Below are 27,794 nucleotides of genomic sequence, written 5' to 3'. Positions count from 1 at the left end.
ATTGCACTACAAGATGCTTACCCAACATCAGGAACTTAGGAATTTGGTATCTGCGTTACGGTCTCTCCAGCTGCCCCTCATCACTACATTTTCTCCCTCTCCGGGCCCTGCACCCTTCCACTCTTCTCTTGCTATGAGTTATATTTACAGGTTAAACCATAAAGCTTACATTGCTTACATTCCAGTATCCAGAGAAACTTGTACATAGTCCTAGCTGCCTAGTTTGAGATTTTATCCCAGAGGCAGCTCTACCTTAACTGAACCAGGCAGCATCTTAAGCCCTCGCGTTTGAAGGTTTTGATAGACTCAGTTATATCCTTGAAGGACCTGAGAAGGAGAACGTATATCTTTTCCAGGGGATAATAATTACAATCTTCCATTATATTAGAAACCTAACCTCCAGGACAAACAAGATAGGCCTGGGTTCACAGGGTTCCTTGTATGATTTTGGCCAAAGGCCCCACTGGCTCAGGAGTCATTTCTACAATCTGTCTACAACGAGCTCCCTCCGGCCAGCTCCTCCCCACAGGCACTGCCCTCCCAGGCTCTCCCTTAGTCCTGCCATGGGGCGCCAGAAATCAGATAGTGCTTTAATGGAATTTATCTCTGGCCTTGTAGAAATAGTTTGAGGAAAACTCAGTGTCTATACACACAGAAAGTAACTTTCCAGATCAGGTGTGGCTTCAGATCAGGTACCTGAAGTCCAGACAGAGAAGGAACCATCGTTTTGTTAAACTTCAGTGCCTCAGAGTGGGAAGGCATGGGCCAGGCCAACTAGAGTCCCAACAGGGGTAGCCTTAGACAGATGCCACCACTGCCATCATGAGAACGCATGAGATTCTGGCAAACTGGGAGGGGCAAGGGCTCTGAGCTCTGATGTGAGGAGCTGCCGTTCCACCACAGGGCTGGCCAGGGCAGCAGGGGAAGGGGGCTGAGGGCGTGACTCAGCAAACTGGTGTGGAGGCAGAAAAGCAGACACAGAACGTCCCAGCCGCGGCAGCGTGAGATGTGGGAGAGCAGCTGGACTGTGGCTGGGAGCCATGGCGAGAAGGCCTTGGCCAAGGCCAAACTCATAAATCTACCAAGTCTCTACCGAGGAGCCCGGAGAGCTTGTGCAGAGCTGCTTCTGGGCAGCTGGACGGGGCCAGGCAGGGCAGAGACCAGGTGTGGGTGGGCACTAGCACAGTGTTCTTCGCAAGACCATAAAAGTCCAGCTCGAATGTTCTATGTTTAAAGCCAAAAAGCAGTATCTTCCTTGTTGAATTTGAAAGTGGTCAGAAGAGGAGCACATGAATTTCCTCGTGAGCTGGTAGCACACAATCTCTCTCTGCGGATGAAGCTGGGAAAGCTGGCTTTGGGTGTGCACTGGGGTCCCCCCACAGCACGGAGCTTCTCTTGATAACTCAGGTTTGGGAGCTTGCTCCATCCACCCCGCTCAGACTCCAGCCTTTGCCTAGTAATGCCAGACCCTTCGGGAGAGGGGGGACCACATTACCCTGGTAGAAAAGACAAGGAAGGCCAAAGAAGGATGCAGCTGGTGGGGGGCTGGGGGAGGGCAAGCACCATCATTACAAGTTTCTAAGTCTGTCTCGGGATCTTTCCAGGCATTTCCTTAGTGTTCTGGACAGTCCCCAAGGGGTCCAGAGACCGTCTCCTCCAGCCAGACAGCACCCAGCACAGTCAGGTCAGGAAGCAAAAGGACTGTCAGGGGGCAGGCAGAGCCAAGGAAAGGACCAGGGGATGAATGGGAATAACCAGAGGAAATGTCAGGTTGGAGACTTCAACCCACAAATCAACCAGAATCAGGAGTAACCCCCTTTTCCTCTAGCAGAGGAAGAAAAATACCCTCTCACTGGGAGACCCTGGGAACAGGGGTATGTAGGAAAGAAGCTCCGAAAGGAAACAGGAGCCTGGATGACAAAATGACGCTCAGGTGGCCTGGCTCGGGAGTGAGAGGGCTGGCTGGTCCACTTGAGCATCTTGTACCGCCTGTCCCGTCCCCAGGTGCCTGTCACTCTAGGTGGGGGTGAGGCACTGATGGCCGGGACAACTTCTCCGGGGCTGGATATGCGTGTGCTTTCTGAGGGGCAGCAGAATTACAGGGGATGCGCTTTGGGAGAAGCAGAGCTGGCCAAAGGATATCTAAGTATTAAGGTGGAGACTGCAGATTTCACTAAATTGAGAACTAGAGCCATTAGAAATAGAAAAATCTAGTCTTGTCTGAGAAATTCCCTTTCGCTTCCTCTGGAAGGAGCCTGGCTAGGATGAGTCAGATGGCACTGTCCTCTCCCCTTTGTGGCCCAGGGCCCCTGCAAGCTTGGTATTCGAGATCAGGGGTTGGCAAACTATAGCCAGTGGGCCAAATCCAGCCCCCGACTTTTTAAATAAGTTTTTATGGGAAAAGAGTCACACCTTTTTGTTTACATATGATCTATGGCTACTTTCCCGATACAAGGCAGAGTCGAATAGCTGTGACAGACAGTAAAGCGCAAAATATTTACAGAGTTCCTGTGAAGGAACTCTGGCCCTTTACAGGAAAAGTTTCGCTCTTGATCAGAGATATGCAAAGTGTGGTCCGGGAACCCTGGAGGTCCCTGAGACCCATTCAGTGCCCTAAGTAGCCAAAATTATTTTCATAATACAAGATGCGATTTGCCTTTTTCTCACTCCTATTCTCTCATGAGTGTAATGGAATTTTCCAGAAGCCATATGACATGTGATATTGCAACAACAGATGGAACGTAGAAGCAGATAGGAGAGTCCAGCTCTCGATTACAACAGACATTAAAGATATTTGCAAAAATGTAGGGCTTCCCTGGTGGTGCAGTGGTTGAGAGTCTGCCTGCCAATGCAGGGGACACGGGTTCGAGTCCTGGTCTGGGAAGATCCCACGTGCCGCGGAGCAACTGGGCCCGTGGGCCACAACTGCTGAGCCTGTGCGTCTGGAGCCTGTGCTCGGCAACAAGAGAGGCCGCGATGGTGAGAGGCCCGCATACCGAGATGAAGAGTGGCCCCCACTTGCTGCAACTGGAGAAAGCCCTCGCACAGAAACGAAGACCCAACACAGCCAAAAGTAAATAAATAAATAAGTAAATAATAAAAATAAAGGAATTCCTTTTAAAAAAAATGTAAGCCAATGCCACTCTTCTCACTAAATATTTTCCAATATGGAAAATAATTATTTTTCATAAAAATGGTATCTATATTCACATATAGTGGGTTAATTGTTATTTTTAAATAAATATTTTAAGTCTATTTTAATTTCTAATATGGTAAATATCAATAGAAATTATCCACATAAGCAAAAGCTTTTCAGAGCCCTACTTTTTTAAGAACGTAAAGGGATCCTGAGACCAAAAATTCTTAGAATCTCTGCCCTAGAATAGATTGGCGAAGGTCAAGAAAAGCTCTTACCCCATCCCCATGACCTGTATATGACAGCTCTACCCTCTGCCTGGGGCAGACACAGTGATTCGGTCTTGACCTTCGAGAGACAAGGGGCTTATGGTGAGGGAGGGAGGGTGTGCCTGGCAGAATATGGACAGAGTGTCCCGAGTCCAGATCAGAGCGAGGTCTCCTGAAGGACGAAGGTGGGGCTGACCCCCTGGTGGGCTGGGCCTTCCTCAGGCACATCCATGGCCTCCTTGTCTCTGCTGCCCCTCAGCATCCCATTGCTCACCTTCTCTGGAAACACAGCGGTTTCCACAGAGAGATCCTGGGGAACACAGAGCAAAGGGAGTGGGTGGGGTGAACGTGAGGCAAAGGGGAGGTGAAGGAACCTCCCCTTTCTCTTGCAGGATAGGTGACCCTGCTTTGATCCTGGCTAGAAAGGAGACCGACGAGGAGCAGGCCCGGGGATGAGCACGGGGCTGGGAGGAGGGAGACAAGAGGCCAGCAGCTGTGGCCTCTCGGGGCCGAGACCCTTCTGCCCACCAAGCCCCCGCTCCCCTGTGGGAAGGGGCCAGGCAGCTGCTGCGGGACAGTCCAGCTCAGGCCAATCACCAGAGAAAGCGGGACTGGGAGGAGAAAGAAAAGGGAGGCACAGGAACCCAGGGGGCCAGCAGTAACCTGAGAGGGAAGGGAGGGGCGATCTGACAACAGAGGCGCTACCTGGCTGAGGGTTTTGCAGTGACAGGACATGGGCAGGAGGGCAACGAGTTTCGGCAACACTGGGTAAATGGTCCGAGGGTTCAGGGTCCGGCCCCGCATTCCGCCTGAAGACAAAGTGCTCCCGAGGCTCCTACTGTGTAACCAGGGGGCACCCGCGGCCCCCTGCTCTCCCCCTGCTCTCAGGACTCTAAACCCCCAGTCCCCGCCCACCTCCCCGAGCTCCACCAAGACGCGTGACTGTTCCAGGCACCCAGGAGCCCGGGATTCCCTGTATCCCCATGTCACACCCTGTCACCACTGTGCAGACTGCCTGCCCGCCCCCCCATCCCACTAGACTTGCAGCCAAGCATAGGTCCCATGACCTGGCTGGCAAGTGGCTTCCAAAAGAACCACCACGGTTCTTGCTTTGATGATGAGAAACCCCAGGAGTGAAGATCTATCTCCTCTTGGTTGAGCCTGGATTTCCTACTCCCCCCACCCCCAGACTGGCTGCTGGGGGCACTTCCCCTCTTTGGGGCTCTGCCTCCCCAGCCTCAGGTTTGGAGAGGAGCCCCCTCCCCCAACACAGCTAGGGGCCAGCTGCTGAGCAGGGAAATAAAGGACAGGGACTGCCTCAACTGCCCAGGGCAGAAGCAGCAGGATTCAGTGCAACCTGGAGGAGATGCTGGACACACGGAGGAGCCGACCACCAGCCACTGGGGAGACCACGCGGACCGAGCGGGAACTAAGGACCATTGAATTAGCTGAGAAGTTATGAAGGGGCAAAGACGATTGGGCGTTTTTTAACCTGAAAAAAAATTGACAAATTATCAGATTACGAACGCTCCTCCACATTAAGGATGCTGGAAGGAGAAAAAAAAGTTGAGTAAATCAGACTGGCCTAACAGCAGGTCTATCAAGGTTTCAGGGGTCAAGAACATCTGGGTTGGGTCCAAGTTGGGTGAAAATAAATTCTGTGTCACACATCCCAGAAACCACAGTTAACTGCACAGTGGCTCGCAGAGTCCTGGTGAAAACACAGGCACACTCTCTCTACAGACGCAAACTTTGAATAGGGCTTGGAGAGGGATCCAGGTGAATATAAAACTATCAAGATGTGATATGCTCTGAGAAGAAGTACAGTAGCATGAAGCAGAAGTTGAAGCAAAGCTCAGTTCTAACTGAAGTGTGAGTATATGCCACGCCCGCTGGGAAGGGCTACATCTCATCACAAGAGGCCATTGGCCCTGACATTGGCAGGGCTGCCAGACATGGGAAGTGTCAGTCAGGGCTGGTTTAATGTGCCTCAGACACAGTGGTAATACTCCACCAACTGGCCAAGGAGTTTCTCTTTTGACCAGTCTTACCAGGTGCCTATTGGCAACAACATGCTGCCGCCATCATTTCCCTGGACAGAAGGGCAAACCAAGGCAGACCTATTTTGCTTTTGGAAGGTTGTCATAAAATACGCCATTGACCCAGACAGGCAGGCCTCTCATACATTACTACAAAATGAACATTTACCTGTGCCTTTGGAAGTGGAACTCTACATGGGGAAAAAATGGTGTTACTGAAAAATTATGATGTCCTAGGCTGTATTTTGATGACTACAGGACCCAGAGTTAACAGATTTTCATGGGGCTCCTGTTATATGTGAGCCATGGGACCATTGGACGAGAAGACTGGATAGCCCTTTTTGAAAGGCAGCGACATTTTGTAGAAGAGATCCTGGTATTATAAATCCTCCCAAGAAACCAACTGTTAAAAACACTACCAGTGAAGTGATGAAGTGTGTTATTAACACCAAGCTTATTTAAGACCTAGAATGGAAATGGGCTGGTCTCCTGCATATTAAAAGAAGCCAGAGCCATCAGTAGCCTCCCAGGAACAGTAAAAATCCTAAGTTGGTCCTCCTGAGGCCTTTTAAGAAGGAGAAAAGTGTCTTTTCTGGCTTAAGAAGACACAAATATTGGCTGGGCTTTCTGCCCACCACCTTTGCTGGAGGATTTTTTTCCTTTTCTTTTTCTTTTTTCTTTTAAAAAAAAAATTTTTTTTCTTTAATTTTTTTGGCCGCACTGCACGCCATGTGGGATCTTAGTTCACTGACCAGGGAATGAACCCATGTCCCCTGCACTGGAAGCGCAGAGTCTTAACCACTGGACCACCAGGGAAGTCCTGTATTTTTTTTCTTTAAAGCATTTCAAGGATGATCTTCGTACAAAGTCAGAACTGGAATTGTTCAGAAGACCCCCTCTGGTTTCTTTACCAGAACTGCTCCACTTAAATTTACATCCCAAGACAGGGAGCTCATCTATTTTAAACAACTCCTAGCTCTTTCTAAATTGCAAAATTGTGAAAGAAGATGGCTCTGATCTTGACAGAAAGGTATCATCTGGGTTAATCATTTCTCCCATAGCTTTTATTTTTTCCCAACTTAATATGGTCCTGGATGATCATCTCATTACCTGGTGCAATAATTGCTATTTTTAGGGAGTTTTCATTCAATTTGCTCTCATTTATGGCAACTACACATTTATAGAAGGAATTTCTCCTGAGACACCCTAAACAAACATGAAGAAACATAGTAGGAAAGAGAAAACTTGGGTTTGTAAAAAGTCCTTGACTGACTGCTGAAGAAGAAATTATACGCCTTATGGGGCTCCTGCATGAGTATCATATTTTCTAAGAAAGATTATTGGACTTCCATTTCTGACAATATGGTAGACTAATGTGCAGGAAAACCCTCCTGGTACAGAACACTCAAAATTATGGATAAAAAGTTTTAAATGTTTTAAAATTCATTGCTGGGCTGGCAGAAAAGTGAGGGAAAGGAATAAGAAAGTATAAAACCAAAATTGTTAAGCCAGGGCTTCCCTGGTGGCTCAGTGGTTAAGAATCCGCCTGCCAATGCAGGGGACACGGGTTCGAGCCCTGGTCCGGAAAGATCCCACATGCCGCGAAGCAACTAAGCCTGTGAGCCACAACTACTGAGCCTGCGCTCTAGAGCCCATGAGCCAAAACTACTGAAGCCTGCATGCCTAGAGCCCATGCTCTGCAACAAGAGAAGCCACCGCAATAAGAAGCCCGCACACCGCTCGCCGCAACTAGAGAAAGCCTGTGCGCAGTAATGAAGACCCAACGCAGCCAAAAAAAAAAAAAAAAAAATTGGTAAGCCAGCACTGAAGCCAGTGTAGCCCTGGTGGTATCTGCAGGTTCCTGGTGCCCAAGGTCAGGGTTTTAAGAAGCCAAATCTGGGGACAAGAGACAAAAAGGCCAGGCCCATACAAAATGCAAAGTTGGATCAAAGACTCTGTAATAAACTTGGGATCCCCAAACGCCAACATCCTCAGTGAGTAAAGGAGAGATGAGAATATTTGCCCAAATAGATCTTGGCTTGAGGTGGAGGTGGGGGAGAGAGTCTCCCACATATTTCCAAGCCCTTAAAATTTGGGGAGCCAAAAAAGCCCCAAATTTTAAGTGATCTCAATTTAGTAATGTTTCTAAGCACAAGAAATTACAATTCTTCTCTGGAAGAACATACTTTAAATCAGGCATTGAAGGATTCCCATGGATAAAATTCTGACAAACTTGAGCTCATAGCAAACAGTTCTAAAAATCAGAAGGAAACATGCTACCATAAGCAATGAGAGTGGAAACATTGAACTTGGGAGTGGTAGGATCACACTTGCAATGACTGCAGATATTGTAATTTTTAGGTACAGAATATACATTAAATATGTTTAATATGTTTAAAGAAATAAAGAGTATTTTGAAAAGACAACACAGGAACAAGAGGCTGTCAAACATGACCAGGCAGAATTGAGGGAAAATGTAGAATTTTTAGGCATTAAAAATATAATATTTTAGTTAGAAATCCAGTAGATGATTAGAAACTGCTGAAAACAGAACTAACAAATTAGAAAATAGGTCTGAAAAAATCACTAGAATTCAGTTCATATGGACAAAGAGATGGAAAATAGAAAAAAAAAAAGAATATAAGAGAGTATCTTCATGACCCTGGAATAAGGAGATTTTCCTTTAAAAAGACACAAACAGCACTAACCCTAAAGGAAAAAAATTGATACATTATACTACATAAAATTAGGAACATCTATTTATCACAAGATGCTGTTGAGAGAGTGAAAAAGGCAAGTTCACAGACTGGGAGAGAATATTCGCGATACACATAATCAAAGGGCTTATATATCAGGAATATACTTAAAAACCCCATAGAACAATAAGAAAAAGACTGACCACCCAATTATAAATGGGCTAGAACCCTGACTGGAAACCTTTCTAAAGAGGATATCCAAGTGATCAAAGACGGTCAGCTTCAATAGAAATTAGAAATATGCACATTGAAATCACGAGATACCACTACACATTCTCCAGAATGGTTAATACCTGTATCTATTAAATCCAGCAAGTACACACCTAGGTATATACCCCCAAAATATGAGTGCACAAATGGCATCAAAAGATATACACAAGAATGCTCATAGCAGCATTGTCTGTGACAGCCCCCAAACTGGAAACCTGTTTTTGTTTCCTATGGCTGCTCGGTGGGGCTGGACTTCAGCAAACCAGCTGGCACCCTGTTGGACTCCACCAGGAGGGGAAACCTGCAAGGCTGGAGGAGAGAGAAGGGACTGGCTTCTTGTGGTTTGCTTCCAGCAACAGCTCTTTAGCGCAGTCCAAGTTTCCAGCTTTTCCCCGTCTCAGAACCAATCTGACTGTGTGCATCAAAGATACCTGCACCAACTGTCCAGTACTCCTTCCTCTGAGGCCTGAGTTCCACCTCTTCCAAGCTTCTGGATTCCTGTAACTCCCACCTCTTGCCTTTTTTAACCACTACCCATCCGGGGGCTTCCTTCTGTTGCCACGTCTATGTTTCCTGGGCCCTTTCCTTTGGCCTTTGCAGTCCTTATAATAAATTCCCTCTGTTAAAAATAACTGGTATGGTTTTTATATTCCTGACTGGACCCTGAATGATATTACAGCCGTATCAATTCTTTTTGGCAAGTTTCATTCCTGACCAAGAATGCATTGAACATCACTCCTCTTTCAAATAGGGAACCTGAGGGCTGCGACAAGGTCCACAGATCCTCACAGCCTCGCTTGGTTGATTGTCGATGGCATCTTGACGTGGTCACAGAAATCCCTCAGAGCCAGAGAGCAGAGCATCTCGGGCGTCTACAGCTGTGACTGCCTGCCAGGAGGACAAGGAAGGTCACACCAACCCTTATGAACATTCTCTGGCTGCGTGTTTTTTTCTCCTGTGAATGTGCATGGGAAAATGGCCTCTTTCCTAAAGGCTCACAACCCTCCTCAGATGTTGCCGAGGAAACTGGATTTGAGAGCATCAAACTCCAGAGGCTCCCTGCTGTTACTATGGCCACCACTGGGTATGTTTGTGTTTAATAACGTCATTGTAAAGGCTGATTCTTTAACCAGATTGTAAACATGTGTGCAGAGCTTGCCCAGCAAATGAACAAGAAGGTTGTGTAATTTGTGAGAAAAATAACGTGAGTTGAGACCTTGATGGGCCGTGATCTTTCAGTGTTCTTCCCCTAGCAGGCTTGTACCAACTGTTATGAATTATCATAAAGCCACTCCACCCTCCATCCCCCCAAAAATAAATAACCTCATGGTATATAATTTCCTAAACCACTTAAGTACACATCTCCATAGTTCCCACCATTTAAATCCGTGTCTAAATAAAACAGAACACAAGCTGCTTATTCAACAATCTATTTTTATTTACACTTTCAGCCAGAATATTCTCATAAGGTTTTCCTATTGTATACCTTCTAGATGCCAATCCTTTGGTTCTGCCCAGAGGCGTTATCCAACATCGTGGGAACTCAGCTCCTGACCTCCTCAAATGCAAGTTCCGATTCCCTCACTGCAGCCACTCACTCCTACGGTCATACTCTTTCACCAATAACTGCACCATCTGCAAAATCTCTATTTCATTCTGATTTGATATTTAGATCCCTATTTCCCATCCTTCCATCTCACCCAGGCTAGTGCTTGCGGTCCCATATTTCTTCTATCTTATTGAGGCCTCTGATTTTTTTACCACCTTCTGTTTTACTAACCATCTTTCCCCATATCCTTACTTCCTCTTCATTCATCTCAGATTCCATGTTCATTACTATAATCGCTCCCTTGCTATTACCTTTCTCCCTTGCCCCCTCCCTCTCCATTGTTTTTGCTTGACAGCTTCCTGACCTGATACTATCTTCCCACTCCAGGCCTGAGCATGGCTGGAGATGAAACCACAGCTGTGGGCCCTGGCTTCCCTTGAAATTTTCACCATAAATCTCAAATGGGACTCAACATTGCAGCAACCTTCCCTCGTATGTTTCCCTTCCCACATTCTAACACATTGATTTCCCACTTCTTTTTATCTACTGGAGTCCTCTCAGCTTGTCTTCACCACATACTTCATGAGAAAACAAGAGCAGTCAGGCAGGAACTCCTCCATCAGCTTACCATCAACCACACCTACCACTTTCCCAGCTGTGCCCACGCTCATGATGGATGAAGCTTGTCCTCTGTGTGGGCCTGAATCCCACCCCCTCTTGCCCTTCTGAAGGGCCTCACTCTTAAAAGTATTCCCTCTACCTCCTTCTGCATCCCTGGCTTTTTTCTCACCACTAGATCGTTTCTCCCACTTTTATCAACCTACAGATATTCTCTAGTATAGCATCTCCCACTAAAAAACCCTTCCTTGACCCTGTTTCCCCATCTACCACCACATTTCTCTGCCCCACCACAGAGCAACACTTTTTCAAAGTTCTCTCCATCGCCTTTCCTCACTCACTAGCTCCAACAAGGTGTTTATCTCCACCACTAAAACTACCCCCCTTTTGCCAAATTTGATGTTCATTTCTATGACCTTGTCTTAGTTTCTGTTTTGTTTTGCATCATTTGACCCTTTAGACAACTCTGTCCTTCTTGAAACACTTTTCTTCTCCAGATTCTTTAACCAGCTGTTCCTTCTCAGTCTTCTTCCTGGCTCCTCCTCCTCTGTTCTACTTATAAATATAAAAGTAGCATGGAGAAAATTAGGAAGGCCAAAGTCACTATAAGTAAAGTTAGAAGGCAAATGACAAACTGGAAAAAAAGTATTTACAGTTCAGGTCATAGACATAGTGATAACATCAGTAATATTCAAAAAGCTCCTAGAAATTATTAAGAAAAAAACCAACAACCCAACAGAAAAATGGAGAAAGAATATGAACGGACAGATCTCAGGAAAGTGAATCAAATGCCCTTTAACATACAAAGAGATAGACACACTCATTAATAATAAAGAGAAATAAAGATTAAAACTACAATGAAATACCATTTTCAACCATCATACTAATAAAAATCCAAAAGTTTGACAACATGCTCTATGGAAAAACAGATCTCATATATTTCTGTAACATTAATGTGAAAAGATCCTTGAGATAGAAATAAATGAAGACAAAGAAAAGTACAAAACAGCATGTATTTTACTCTCCCAGAATATATATGATTTGTTTGTATTTGCGTAAGGAAACACACACACACACACACACAAAACAATGAAAAGCAGTTACTTGTTGGAGAGGGAACTGAAGTGGATGGGAGATACGGTGAGAGTGAGTCTTTTAAGGCTACTCCTTTTTAGGTTGTTTGGCTTTTGAACTATATGAATGTATTATTTAATTTTTAAAAAGAGAAACAAAGAACAGTGGTCCAAAGAGTGTCTCAGTGAAATTTTTCTATGCATTGGCTTAAGGAACACAAACAAATGTGTTTCATCTTCAGAGGGAGTTAGGGCATTATTATAAGCATGCTGTGTGGATCTTGAGTTGTACTTCAGTCCTGTACCATTCAGAGATGGTCATAATGGCCTGAAATGACATTTATGATGACAGGCAAGAGCACCATCAGGCATATGTTAATCTATTTGAATACTCTGCACTGGCTCTATGACTTGGCTATGTACAGACTCAAATTTTTACCAGAGCACCATCTAAACACTTATCTGCTTCAATTACCACCTTCACCAGAAGCACTGACATTCATTGGGTGATTTAGTTGCTAGAAAGAAAGTGTTCAAACCAAATACCCAAACAATAACTAACATCATTAGTCATTAGCGAAATGCAAATCAACACCACTTCACACCTACTTAGGCTGGCCATAATTAGAAAAAAAGACAAAACAGAAAATAACAAATGTTAATGAGGAAGTGGGGAACACTTGTACATTGCTGGTGGGAATGTAAAATGGTGCAGTCACTGTGAAAAACAGTTTGGTGGTTCCTCAAAAAGTTAAACAGAATTACAATATAACCCAACAATTACACTCCTTGGTATGTACCCAAAAGAAGTAGAAACATGTGTTTAAATAAAAACTTATGGGGCTTCCCTGGTGGTGCAGTGGTTGAGGGTCCGCCTGCCAGTGCAGGGGACACGGGTTCGAGCCCTGGTCTGGGAGGATCCCACGTGCCGCGGAGCAACTGGGCCCGTGAGCCACAACTACTGAGCCTTCGCATCTGGAGCCTGTGCTCTGCAACGGGAGAGGCCGCGACAGTGAGAGGCCCACGCACCGCGATGAAGAGTGGCCCCCGCTTGCCACAACTAGAGAGGGCCCTCGCACAGAGGCGAAGACCCAACACAGCCAAAAATAAATAAATTTATTAAAAAAAAAAAACTTATGAATGAACATCCATAGCAGCCCTATTCAAAATAGCCCCAAAGTGGAAACGACCCATAGGTCCATCATATGATGAATGGATAAACACAATGTGGTATATCTACACAATAGAATGTTATTTGGCAATAAAAAAGAATGAAGTACTGGTACATGCTACAACACAAATGAACCTTGAAAACATGATACAAAGTGAAAGAAGGCAGACACAAAGGCCACGTATTGTATGATACCATTTATATGCTCCCAGCATTAATCACCGTGCAGTCCTACAGAAAATGCAGGCCACTTCATCACCCCAGAAGTTATGTTGACTATATATCTAACCAGGGTGAACTGTGCAGACCTACATTCAGGAAAGAGATTCTGTTGTGAAATTTTTACCTGTTTACCTGCTCAATATCTTCTTTCTTCTTGTTCTTTTTGTGTAATCATAAAAATGTCTTTCACTGTTACTGATAAGAACTTTCTTGTAGACATTAGGCATCCAAAAATTTTGTATTATCCCTTATAGAGTGCAGCTATCAATCTCCTAGACTTGCTAATGAATTATCTTGTAAAAGAGCAGTCAGTGCTGGATATGTACCTCAGCTACTTAAGTTTCTGGATTTTGCTGTTTGCCAGAAAGGTTTTTAGTTTTATTTTGCTGGCTTCTTCTTCCTTTTGCCAAAGAATTATTAATATAATCACTAATATAGCATATTTGTTGTCTTAGAATGGTGTGTTAAGAAGTTTTTTGTCTGTTCTAGTATAAAGAGATGCATGGGAAGAAGCACTGCATTTTCCTTTTTGCTGGATGAAATCATGTCTTCCTGCATTGTCTGCAATTGCTGCAGCCATCTTGAAACCCCAAGTGGAAGCATCACCAACATGCTGAGGATGGCAAGGCAGAAAGATGGACTTGTTGGTCTATTGGGATCTGCAATGACCTTATCAAAGCTCTGAGCTGACCTTGGACCACCTAGCCCCCAGACATCTTGTTATGTGAGAAAAATGACTGTCCTTATGGCTGGTCTGTAGTTTGTTTTGTTTGTTTGTCTGTTTGTTTGTTTGATCTTTTTGGCCATACCACACAGGCTGTGGGATCTTATTTCCCTGACCAGGGATTGAACCCGCACCCCCTGCAGTGGAAGCATGGAGTCTTAACCACTGGACCCCCAGGGAAGTCCTGGTCTGTAGTTTTATTTTCTTGTGATGTATTTGTTTGAAGGGGACTCACAAACAAACTCTAGACAGGGAAACACTTTCATATTTGCTTCTGTTGCCCCAAGTCACAGAAGTATGAAATTAAAGGTGGTAAGAATGTGATCAAGGTACAAGGATTCTTATTTGAATGTTGGATATGGCACCAAAGGTGAGTTTTGACACCTTAAAAGACCCTGTGCTTTTAAACACTGCTCAGTTTGGGAAGCTGAACCAAGCAAAGATAGTCATGCAACAGAGCAGCATTAGATATGACAAAAGGCAAATTATTATTTATGATAAAGAGAGAAACTTTTTTTTAAAAAGTATCCAAAAGTTTTGAAATGCACCCTTATGGCTACTGAGTCCTATACATCCAACTGCAAAAATATTTTGTGTCTGTACCCTGTCACGACCTCCTATTTTAGAGAAAAACTTATTGGCAGACAAATTTTTTTACATCAAAAGGGTGATTAAAGAGTCTCTAAAGTGCCAGAAAAAATCATATGGTACAATGGCTGTTTGGCAGCCCTTGTATAGGATGTTACAACACATTTCCCAAACATTCTGTTGATGGGAATCCTCCTGACAACACAGAATGACAGTGAGTTTATTTCGTGTGAAATGTGTGAACACAGTGGTTTTGGATGACCTGAGAGGCAGAGCAGGGGGTGGAGATTAAAGTGAAATGCTGTCACTAAACATTTATAACAGCAGAATTTGTCATCCTTCTCATCCTTCACAATAAACTATGACAGGGCAAGAGAAGCCACACGATCAATTGATTTGTGATGTGGAAATCCCTCAGAAGAGAGAGCTGGAGAAGGGTATCTCTGATTTTGTCTATAAACTGACACAAGTTTGAGGCTCACCCCAGGCTGTTCATGTGCAAGACACACCCAAAGAAGCATACAAAGCTTTAGGTATGGAACTACAACATAAATATATTGATAAATCAACATCCAAGTCCCAGACCAACTCCAGAGTAAGACATGAAAGGGTAGATCCAAACAGGATAGCAAAGTCTTTGAAAACTGAACTGATACGGGAACTGCTTCCCAAAGAAGGTGAACCAGAACTTGTGGTCTGAAACTCACTGGATTGGTTGCTTGTTAAAACAACAACAAAGTAATCAGCATTATTCAGAGGATTTACCAGGACCCAGAACCTCACTTCTAGGTATTTACCCAAGTGAAATGAAAACCTATGTTGACAGAAAAACTGAGAAACCAGTACACAAATGTTTATAGCAGAACCTGGAACGAATCCAACACATTGTGGCACATTTATAAAATGGATCGCTAGTTAGCAATTAAAAGGAAAAAAGTATTGATACTACAACACAGATGACTTTTAAATATATTATGCTAAATGAAAGAAGCGAGGTTCCAAAGACTACATAATTCCATTTAAAAAAACCCTGGAAAAGGCAAAAATAGAGAGATGAGGAACAGATCAGTGGTTGCGCCTTTGATTCCTTACCCTTTCCTGTGTTCTGCTGAGCCAACTGACTTTCTCTTTATTGGTGCCCTCCACTGCCCCCCTCTACCTGCTGCACCCCTTTCACCAGCTCCCTTCTGTTTAAGTCTCTTCATTCTGCTAAATCAGTTATCAATCGTCCATCTGCTTTCATCTTCCAATATTGTGTTGACGTCTCTTAACTCCTGTCATCATTTCTCCTTTCTCTTTAACCCTATGGGTTTATGGTCTTTTTACTTCTTTACTGTTATTATAGTGGGGATTTAGGAAGGAAAAGATAAAACATATTCAATCTTTCATGTTTACCCAAGCTCTCCTTTAATCAAGTCTGCAACATAAATATAGTCTAGGAAAATGATATTATTTTTTTCACCAAAAAATATATATACATATATATACATATGAAGTTTATTTCTGGCCAACCTCAGAAAACTTAGGTGTTTATCAGACATGATCCCAGTAAGTATCTTCAGGCAAGCCATTGGATTTTTGTCTCCCAGAAGAGACACTTTAAAAAGGTTGTCACACTGTTTCCAGTCTGACAGCCAGAATTTCTGAGCTGCCTGGGCTGTAGGCCAGAGTTCACAGGGGTCTGACAAACCAGTGGCTTTACACAGGGCTGGGGGAGGCGGGCAGCTGCTAGCAGTGTTAAGCCGGTGCCTTGCAGAGGAGTTGTGGGTCCATGTTTGTCTTTGAGCAGCCTCCCAGTAGTCACACTTATAATCAGGACCCAGAAATGCCTTTTCATTACTGACATCATAATCATCCCCTTACATAAAAGCATAAAAATAGTGTTGAATGGGCACTGACTCCCATGGGAAACATTCCTGTTCACTCTCATCATTTCTATGGCACCTTGATCTTCAATCCCAAGTGGTCTTTGAAAAAGCAGTGATACTCATGTCTTCCACCCAGAAAACTCCAGGGTCTCAGGAAGCATCTGGGCTGGTGTTTCCTTTTCTTTAGATGCCACAGCAAAGCTGAAGAACACTGGGTGGCGGCTTTTAAAACTCCGGCTCACACAGATGTAAATTACATGTGGTAACATGCCCTACACACATATTATTTTTAACAAATCTGTCACTCTTCATCTGACCATGCCAGCCGACCCTGAAATTTTGGATTTTATTCTGTAATATTATAAAACTATGATCTTGGCTCTCCCGCTGCCCAACCCACTCCCCCAACCCTCCAACACACACACACACACACACACACACACACACACACACGAAAACCCTGGGCTGCATAAACCAGGACTTTCTTTTTATTGATGGTACATGACAAGGTAGAGCTCCCTGAGCCCCTCCCCTCCTTCAGGGAGTCTGGGATGGAAACTGTGTCATGAACAGGAGATTCACATTGTGTTGGGGGATAGGACTGGGGCAAGGACTCCCCAGCAGCTGACACCCTCTCTCTCCCTCTTGTTCTCTCACTGGGGCTGGTGGTCCAGGGGACTTTCACTCCTTGGATGCCATGTGGACCATGAGGTCCACCACCCTGTTGCTGTAGGCAAATTCATTGTCATACCAGGAAATGAACTTGACAAAGCAGTCATTGAGGGCAATGCCAGCCCCAGCATTGAAAGTGGCTGTTGGGAATTCCCTGGTGGTCCAGTGGTTAGGACTCCTCGCTTCCACTACAGGGGGCCCAGGTTCAATCCCTGGTTGGGGAACTAAGACCCCACAAGCCACAGGGCATGGCCAAAAAAGAAAAAAAGAGAAAAAAAGTGGGTGTAACTGTTAAAGTCCAGGAGAAAACCTGGTCCTCAGCACAACCAATGGGTCACAATGACCCAATACTCCCTTTGTATGTGCAGATCTGGATTGTGTAAACTGTTTCAAAAACTTATATAATTGTGCTTAGACATCTAACGGGTGGAGCAGCCCTTAGAGCTTTCTGAAAGACCATCTCCCAGGTTATAATCCTCACATTGGCTTGAATAAAATTATTCCATTTCTTTCTTAGATCAACTATTGATTAATTTTTTTGGTTGACATTAGCATGGCATAGTGGGCAGGATATCAGTGATACCCACTGGAGGACACCTAGAGTCTACCCCGAACTGGCACTCAGTACCAGCACAGGCCCATTGAGCCCCACTAGCTTCTCAGTACTCCTCAGGTGTTCTGGTGAATTCTCCTCATATCTGGATCTCATTGTTTTTAAGTGATCATCCTAAAAATGTTATTCAAGCTGTTTTTACTTAAGACTTGGAGTCTTAATGGGTACCGGTACATGTCCTAAGTAGGGACCTAGGGGAATCTGGGCCGTAGGCTTAGGAAAAATATAGGTGGCTGGGTTTTTGTTAAATGTGGCTTAAGTTGAAAAAAAAAGGTCAGTGTATGATCTGAACAAACCATTTGCTAGTGAAATGAGAGACAATTATTCATCTCCTAAGAACAAGGGACATTTGCTTCTCTGGCCACAAGGGGTCCTCAGGTGACTGAGAACCCAGCAGAAGTATCTGAGGATCAATCCTCGTGACTGCAGTGGCCCTTCAGAGGAACCCCACTACAACCGTTAAGTAAATACTGGTACATCAGTCCTTTGATATCCTTGAGGTGGCCACCCAATTCTTTGAGGAATTAAAACCAGCTGTTTTAACCACCCTTTCTTTCTCTTCCAAAACCATGTCTCCGTATCTCATTTCAGCATCAGTGTACAGGGAGCCAATATTTTGGCATCAGTATTGTCAAAATTAGTTTGTAAAAGATCTCTATATAATCGATCTAAAGGAAATTAGGTGCTTATATAAATACTCAGAAATATAAATGAAACTAACCCAAATGAATTTCAGGATCATATGATTTAGGATTAATTTTTAATGAATGAAAACAAGTTTAAGTTTGTTGGTTTAATTAATACAAACATGTCTGTAGAGTCATCAACATTAAGTATAATACTTTTATTGTACTTAGGTTTACTAGAAGTCAAATAAGATCTTATTATTCCTGTTACAAAATTTGTCTGCAAGAAAAATAACTTGATATGATGAAATTTTTAAGTTAAATGTAAGTGAGATAAGAGTTTTTTAGGTGAACTCTTTAGGAATAATTATGTTTTATTGTGTTCCTACTCAAAAATAGTTTCCACTGAACTGGGTAAGAAATTAGAGAACTTTAATGGAAAACCTGATGGCTTCATAAAACTGTCAGCAGAAGGTTAAGATCAAGAATTAGTCACACAGGACTGAGTGAACTGATGAATATGGTTGTAATTTGGCAAGGGGAGGGGTGCCTGAAATATTGCTGGTTTTTAATCTGTGTTTTCCAGATATAAAGAAACCCTTCCCCTCAAGCTAAGTATGACTTACAGAAATTTAATAAATTATAACTTTGTAAGTAGAATTGAAACATTTATCTTTTCTCTACCTGCTCCTTCCAGAAACTAGAAATTCTTAGGTTCCCAAAAGCCTTATCAGGTGAATAAGAAGACCACCTCCTGCTGGTTGCAGGAATTTCAAGATATTTCGGGACCTTGAAAAGACAGGAATCCACCCACATCTATAGATATCTCAGGCAGAACCTGATGGCAAGCCCTTGATGTGGCTTTCCTAGACTTGAGAGGCCTTTTGAAAGTTCAATTTGAGATTCCTTATAAAAAGTCCCATCATAGCCAATTTTTAAAAGCCTGAAGGATCAATTACACTTATGTAAATAATCAGGCCAACTTTATTGAAATCAGAATTATTTTTAGACAAATTAGTATTAATTTGGCTATATTTGGTAGAAATAAGGGTAATTTTAGAGAGGAAAGAATTATGTTTCAGTGGATATTAAGTTCTAGTGTTGTCTTTGAGGTTTTTTAAATTTACTGCCTAAGACTCACTTCCCTGATGGCTCCTTGTTGCTGTGTTACATTATTGTAAAGTTTAATTGGATTATTAAAAGGACATTCTGAGTTTGTTTCTGAAGTTTATGATAGTAATCTATCTCTGGACAAAGAGCAGATACCCATGACCTATTACCAGGAGATTATGCATAATGACAAGACATCAGATAAAGGACTCTTTACAGGCACGATGGAAGGGGCTATATCAGTCCTCCTGTCCTGAATGAACTGCAACTCCTGTTTCTGACACCAGACTTCAGCTAAGACCAGCACTACCAGACCAGGACAAGAAGAAGACATAGGAACTAGACAGCTGACTTAAGGTGCTGGACCAGGCATAATTACTTTGATAATTGCCCACACTTTTGCTAATGAACCAAATGTATCTCTTCCTTGGGCTCAATTATATGTAAGTTTCAAAAAAAAAAGTCAATCCAATTGCTGGGTTTGTGGCCAATGACCTATGTCCAGTACTCCTCGATTACCTTGGTGGATTTCTCCTCTCCAAGGCTCTGATTGTTTGGCCCTTAAAAATGTAATTTTAGAAGAAAGAACTTCTAGTGCTGTGCAAGCTATCGCCAATATAACTAAGTGGAACCCTCTTACCTGGTCAGTTAAGGACACCTGTTCAGAACCTGGCCATAAATACCCCCTTTGACTAGATGTTAAATATTGGACCACAGTGGATTTATAGAACATGTTTATGACCTCGGCTCTCCCCATGTTGTTTAGGAAGATGCACAATTGGTTTCCCTTGGGCTCAAGGTCACCTATCAGTAGCCTTGGAATCAGCCCCGCCAATCTGCCTTTAATGTAAGCACACTGGGTTCTGTCAGTTTTGCAATGGTGTGATCATTTGGCTGTGATATTTGTCCCTTCACTTGGAATAGAAGATATCATTACTCACATAGAGAGTTTAACAAAATTTACTCAGCAAGCCTTGAATGATAGTAGTCAAGCCATTAGCTTGCTCAATTCAGAAGTCTCCATGATAAGAAAAGTCGTCCTGCAGAATCTCATGGCCCTTGATATTCTAACTGCTTCCCAAGGGGGAACTTGTGCTATAATACATACTGAATGTTGGGGTTTTATACCTGATGTGTCTTCTGATGTAACTCATCTTATGACATATATAAAGAAGCAGATTTCTGCTCTGAATGATCCTCTTCCCAGTTAAGGGGAAATACTAGGAAAATGGTTTGGTTTAGGAGGATCTTGGTTTAAACCTTTACTAATGACATTGTCACTCCTATTGGCAATTTTGATTATAATTTGTAACTTGTAAAGTGATAGTTTCTTGCCTTTTGTGCTGTGTATTACCTACTCTTACTGAGATAATATCTAAACAATTGAAACTATTGATCACATTTACAGTTCTTTATAAATTAATGAACATGAACAATATATATGCAAGGTAAAATTGGCATGAGTCCTATTGAACAGTTTGAAATTGATTGTTAGTCCTTGCCAGATATCTTACTAGTACAACCCCCTAAAAGGAAAAAAAGAACTGGGCTATTTAAGACCCAACATCGAGGGACATGATGGACCCAGGATAGGTAAGCAACCACCACCTAATGCTTTCTATCAAAGATTATTAAAAAGGGGGGGAGATACTGCCTCCCAGGTTATAATCCTTAAGTTGGCTCAAAAAAATTTTCTGGGACTTCCCTTGTGGTCTGGTGGTTAAGAATCCGCCTTTCAATGCAGGGGAAGTGGGTTCAATCCCTGGTCGGGCAACTAAGATCCCACACGCCATGGGGCAACTAAGCCCACGCGCCACAGCTATTGAGCCCGTGTGCTCTGGAGCCCGCACCACCACAACTAGAGAGGAGCCTGTGCGCCGCAACGAAGAGCCCATGCGCTGCAATGAAAGATCCCGCATGCCGCAACGAAGATCCCACAACTAAGAGCTGATGCAGACACAGATAAAATAAAAATTAAAATTAAAAAAATTTTCAATTTCTTTCTTAGTTCGATTATTGATTAATTTTTTCTCAACACTACTTTTAGGCACTACCCTTTTCTTCTTGCTAATGGAACTCTGATTTTGTTAAGTATGGGCTGGCAACAGGCTCAGGAAAGGTGGGGTTGTCACCCAGTAGGGCTGCCAGATTTGGCAAGTAAAAAGAAAGGACATTCAGTTAAAACTTAATCTCAGACAAACAACCGATAGGCAATCCTATCCCCCATGTTCTGAGGATGAACTGTGACTGGTTAAGCCAAAACATGGCGATCCCTTCCCCCATGCCAGTGATTGGTTTGGGTGGGCATATAACAGAATTCGACCAATTGCATCTGAGGAGAAATCTGGAGACTTCTGGGAAAGATTTTCCTCCCTGATTAAAAACTAGAGAGAGAGAGAGAGACAAAATGTGGGAAGTCCTTCATGCTTCCTGCCTTCAACAATCTCCTGTGAAGATGTGGTGCTGGAAACAGCAGCAGTCACTTTGTCACTGTGGAGGAAAAGTCATGAGAAAGTCAGAAAGACTGAGCCAGAGCTCTGATATTGTTGAACTTCTGAATTAGGCAGTTCTGGAATTCTTTCGTCCAGACTTCCTGTTTTGTAAAATAATGAATGTCCTCACTGTTTGAGCCTCATTTAGTTGGGCATTCTGTTTATGCTGCTGTAAGCATCCTAAATGATTCAGCTGAAAGTGTTTTGAATCTCACTCAGCACGTGTTAAATGGCTGTGGTTCTTAGAGAGACCCAGAACTCAGATGAAGACCTTTATGCCACAGAGTTAAAGTTATTTTATTATAAGATCTATGGCCTAGTAGAATCACATGGGTCTTTCTCAAATCACACTTTCAAGAATCACAGAAACCCTCCCTCAGACTTTGGAAGGTGGATGGGAGACAGTGATTCTCACCTCCTAGGATGGAGTAGTTATTCTTTTTTTTTTTTTTTCTTATAAATTTATTTTTTTATTTATTTATTTTTGGCTGTGTTGGGTCTTCGTTTCTGTGTGAGGGCTTTCTGCAGTTGCGGCGAGCGGGGGCCACTCTTCATCGTGGTGCGCGGGCCTCTCACTGTTGCGGCCTCTCCCGTTGCGGAGCACAGGCTCCAGACGCGCAGGCTCAGTAGTTGTGGCTCACGGGCCTAGCTGCTCCGTGGCATGTGGGATCCTCCCGGACCGGGGCACGAACCCGTGTCCCCTGCATTGGCAGGCGGATTCTCAACCACTGCGCCACCAGGGAAGCCCGGAATAGTTATTCTTATTAACAGTTCCCTACGTGCTCAACCTCACTGACAACTTCACAGAGCTGCAGGGGGTAGTGCGAGCCAGGCAGGCCAATTTTATGAGACAGACACTGTGTCACAATTGTAGGTGTGAAATGGACAACCTTTAGCCCCGAAGAAGTTGGGATTGGTGATCCTGAGGTACCGTTGGCATCTATGCTGTCTCTTTTGATCACACTGTGGATAATATGCACTGTTTGTTGGTTTTAGTTCTAGACATTCTAAAATGAAGAAAAGTTTTCAAAGGTTTAAAAGACACATTTTTATGTATGGCAAACATTTTTATTTTAAAAAATGGAAGGAAGCATCCTAGTCTCCTTTTTTCATTCTCTAGAAGCAACCATTGCTATGTTTCTTGTGTATCCTTCCAGACTTTTGCATACATGGACAATTATATAAATGTGTATAACTTTTTAAATACAAATGGTAGAGTATAATACATATTAATTGTATCTTGGAGATCCTCCCACATCATTACTTTTGAAACTACCTTGTACTGTTCAAGAGTTGCATAGAAGTCTAATACATGGATATGCCATAACATATTAGCCAATCTCTAGACACTACAGTGGACATTTGTCATGTTTTCTGGTTGGCCAGCTCCTCTGGAACACTCCTCATGTTGGAGGAAAAACTCACTCTCCAGTCTTCTTGGAAGCTCTACCAAAAAGTTGCACCCAGGCCAGTCTCCAAATCAGAAGTGGACCCCAGGAGGACATGTGCTTTGGGCAGGACATCCATTTTGCTGGCCAGGGAAGCACAGCCTTATGGCTTTGGGAGCAGTAGGAGTTACAAAGCAAATTCCTGATGCAGAAGAGACATTGGTGGCGAAGGTGTGAGTGACAGTTGTGATTGCCATCAAATTTTGAGTGGCAGTGCAAATTACAGCCTCTCGTTCTTGGTCACAGCACAAGGTCTGGGCCTTTTACTCATCAGGCTATTTCTATATGTGGTTTGTGCCTTGAAGTTTAGCATCAAGCCTATTCTCTAGCCCTCCCAACAATTATCTTTTTTATATTTTTTTTAATTTTTAAATTTTATTTATTTTTTTATACAGCAGGTTCTTATTAGTCATCAATTTTATACACATCAGTGTATACATGTCAATCCCAATCGCCCAATTCATCACACCACCATCCCCACCCCACCCCCGCAGCTTTCCCCCCTTGGTGTCCATATGTTTGTTCTCTACATCTGTGTCTCAACTTCTGCCCTGCAAACCGGTTCATCTGTACCATTTTTCTGGGTTCCACATACATACCTTAATATACGATATTTGTTTTTCTCTTTCTGACTTACTTCACTCTGTATGACAGTCTCTAGATCCATCCACGTCTCAGCAAATGACCCAATTTCGTTCCTTTTTATGGCTGAGTAATATTCCATTGTATATATGTACCTCAACTTCTTTATCCATTCGTCTGTCGATGGGCATTTAGGTTGCTTCCATGACCTGGCTATTGTAAATAGTGCTGCAATGAACATTTTGGTACATGTCTCTTTTTGAATTATGGTTTTCTCTGGGTATATGCCCAGTAGTGGGATTGCTAGATCATATGGTAATTCTATTTTTAGTTTTTTGAGGAACATCCATACTGTTCTCCATAGTGGCTGTATCAATTTACATTCCCACCAACAGTGCAAGAGGGTTCCCTTTTCTCTAAACCCTCTCCAGCATTTGTTGTTTGTAGATTTTCTGACGATGCCCATTCTAATTGGTGTGAGGTGATACCTCATTGTAGTTTTGATTTGCATTTCTCTAATAATTAGTGACATTGAGCAGCTTTTCATGTGCTTCTTGGCCATCTGTATGTCTTCTTTGGAGAAATGTCTATTTAGGTCTTCTGCCCATTTTTGGATTGGGTTGTTTGTTTCTTTAATATTGAGCTGCATAAGCTGTTTATGTATTTTGGAGATTAATCCTTTCTCCGTTGATTCGTTTGCAAATATATTCTCCCATTCTGAGGGTTGTCTTTTCGTCTTGTTTACGGTTTCCTTTGCTGTGCAAAAGCTTTGAAGTTTCATTAGGTCCCATTTGTTTATTTTTGCTTTTATTTCCATTAATCTAGGAGGTGGATCAAAAAAGATCTTGCTGTGATTTATGTCAAAGAGTGTTCTTCCTATGTTTTCCTCTAAGAGTTTTATAGTGTCAGGTCTTACATTTAGGTCTCTAATCCATTTTGAGTTTATTTTTGTGTATGGTGTTAGGGCACGTTCTAATTTCATTCTTTTACATGTAGCTGTCCAGTTTTCCCAGCACCACTTATTGAAGAGACTGTCTTTTCTCCATTGTATATCCTTGCCTCCTTTGTCATAGATTAGTTGACCATAGGTGCATGGGTTTATCTCTGGGCTTTCTATCTTGTTCCATTGATCTATGTTTCTGTTTTTGTGCCAGTACCATATTGTCTTGATTACTGTAGCTTTGTAGTATAGTCTGAAGTCAAGGAGTCTGATTCCTCCCGCTCTGTTTTTTTCCCTCAAAGACCTCTTTGGCTATTCGGGGTCTTTTGTGTCTCCATACAAATTTTAAGATTTTTTGTTCTAGTTCTGTAAAAAATGCCATTGGTAATTTGACAGGGATTGCACTGGATCTGTAGATTGCTTTGAGGAGAATAGTCATTTTCACAATATTGATTCTTCCAATCCAAGAACATGATATATCTCTCCATCTGTTGGTATCATCTTTAATTCCTTTCATCAGTGTCTTATAGTTTTCTGCATTACAGGTCTTTTGTCTCCTTAGGTAGGTTTATTCCTAGGTATTTTATTCTTTTTGTTGCAATGGTAAATGGGAGTGTTTCCTTAATTTCTCTTTCAGATTTTTCATCATTAGTGTATAAGAATGCAAGAGACTTCTGTGCATTAATTTTGTATCCTGCAACTTTACCAAATTCATTGATTAGCTCTAGTAGTTTTCTGGTGACATTTTTAGGATTCTTTATGTATAGTATCATGTCATATGCAAACAGTGACAGTTTTATTTCTTCTTTTCCAATTTGTATTCCTTTTATTTCTTTTTCTTCTCTGATGGCCGTGGTTAGGACTTCCAAAACTACGTTGAATAATAGTGGTGAGAGTGGACATCCTTGTCTTGTTCCTGATCTTAGAGGAAATGCTTTGTTTTTCACCATTGAGAATGATGTTTGCTGTGGGTTTGTCATATATGGCCTTTATTATGTTGAGGTAGGTTCCCTCTATGCCCACTTTCTGGAGAGTTTTTATCATAAGTGGGTCTTGAATTTTGTCAAAGGCTTTTTCTGCATCTATTGAGATGATCATATGGTTTTTATTCTTCAATTTGTTAACATGGTGTATCACATTGATTGATTTGCGTATATTGAAGAATCCTTGCATCCCTGGGATAAATCCCACTTGATCATGGTGTATGATCCTTTTAATGTGTTGTTGGATTCTGTTTGCTAGTATTTTGTTGAGTATTTTTGCATCTATATTCATCAGTGATATTGGTCTGTAATTTTCTTTTTTTGTAGTATCTTTGTCTGGTTTTGGTATCAGGGTGATGGTGGCCTCATAGAATGAGTTTGGGGGTGTTCCTTCCTCTGCAATTTTTTGGGAGAGTTTGAGAAGGATGGGTGTTAGCTCTTCTCTAAATGTTTGATAGAATTCGCCTGTGAAGCCATCTGGTCCTGGACTTTTGTTTGTTGGAAGATTTTTAATCACAGTTTCAATTTCATTACTTGTGGTTTGTCTGTTCATATTTTCTATTTCTTCCTGGTTCAGCCTTGGAAGGTTATACCTTTCTAAGAATTTGTCCATTTCTTCCAGGTTGTCCATATTATTGGCATAGAGTTGCTTCTACTAGTCTCTTAAGATGCTTCGTATTTCTGCGGTGTCTGTTGTAACTTCTCCTTTCTCATTTCTAATTTTATTGATTTGAGTCCTCTCCCTCTTTTTCTTGATGAGTCTGGCTAATGGTTTATCAATTTAGTTTATCTCCTCAAAGAACCACCTTTTAGTTTTATTGATCTTTGCTATTGTTTTCTTTGTTTCTATTTCATTTATTTCTGCTCTGATCTTTACAATTTCTTTCCTTCTGCTAACTTTGGGTTTTCTTTGTTCTTCTTTCTCTAGTTCCTTTAGGTGTAAGGTTAGATTGTTTACTTGATATTTTTCTTGTTTCTTGAGGTAGGCTTGTATAGCTATAAACTTCCCTCTTAGAACTGCTTTTGCTGCATCCCATAGGTTTTGGATCATCGTGTTTTCATTGTCATTTGTCTCTAGGTATTTTTTGATTTCTCTTTGATTTCTTCATGATCTCTTGGTTATTTAGTAACGTATTGTTTAGCCTCCATGTGTTTGTGTTTATTACGTTTTTTTCCCTGTAATTCATTTCTAATCTCATAGCGTTATGGTCAGAAAAGATGCTTGATATGATTTCAGTTTTCTTAAGTTTACTGAGGCTTGATTTGTGACCCAAGATATGATCTATCCTGGAGAATGTTCTGTGCACACTTGAGAAGAAAGTGTAATCTGCTGTTTTTGGATGGAATGTCCTATAAATATCAACTAAATCTATCTGGTCTATTGTGTCATTTAAAACTTCTGTTTCCTTATTTATTTTCATTTTGGTTGATCTGTCCATTAGTGTAAGTGAGCTGTTAAAGTCCCCCACTATTATTGTGTTACTGTCGATTTCCTCTTTTATAGCTGTTAGCAGTTGCCTTATGTATTGAGGTGCTCCTATGTTGGGTGCATATATATTTATAATTGTTATATCTTCTTCTTGGATTGATCCCTTGATCATTATGTAGTGTCCTTCCTTGTCTCTTGTAACATTCTTTATTTTAAAGTCTATTTTATCTGATATGAGTATAGCTACTCCAGCTCTCTTTTGATTTCCATTTGCATGGAATATCTTTTTCCATCCCCTCACTTTCAGTCTGTATATGTCCCTACATCTGAAGTGGGTCTCTTGTAGACAGCATATATATAGGTCTTGTTTTTGTATCCATTCAGCAAGCCTGTGTCTTTTGGTTGGAGCATTTAATCCCTCACAATTAAGATAATTATCAATATGTATGCTCCTATTACCATTTTCTTAATTGTTTTGGGTTTGTTTTTGTAGATCTTTTTCTTCTCTGTGTTTCCCACTTAGAGAAGTTCCTTTAGCATTTGTTGTAGAGCTGGTTTGGTGGTGCTGAATTCTCTTAGCTTTTGCTTGTCTGTAAAGCTTTTGATTTCTCCATCAAATCTGAATGAGATCCTTGCCGGGTAGAGTAATCTTCGTTGTAGGTTCTTCCCTTTCATC

General features: G+C 42.3%; 1 protein-coding gene across 1 annotated transcript in view; it reads right to left on the bottom strand.

Annotated features, from left to right (window-relative positions):
• Positions 1-3,556: 3,556 nt before the first annotated feature.
• SLC5A6 (solute carrier family 5 member 6) overlaps positions 3,557-27,794 on the bottom strand; it is a 51,397-nt gene continuing 27,159 nt past the window's right edge. Inside the window, exon 17 of the mRNA XM_057557791.1 lies at positions 3,557-3,715. Within this exon, the coding sequence (XP_057413774.1) occupies positions 3,563-3,715 (153 nt within the window). The 3' untranslated portion in view covers positions 3,557-3,562. The remainder of the gene's footprint in view (positions 3,716-27,794) is intronic.

The sequence above is a fragment of the Balaenoptera acutorostrata genome, chromosome 12 (assembly GCF_949987535.1).
Source record: "Balaenoptera acutorostrata chromosome 12, mBalAcu1.1, whole genome shotgun sequence".
NCBI lineage: Eukaryota > Metazoa > Chordata > Mammalia > Artiodactyla > Balaenopteridae > Balaenoptera > Balaenoptera acutorostrata.
The sequence above is the reverse complement of the archived record's forward strand: the minus strand, read 5'-3'. Positions and strand labels throughout refer to the sequence as shown.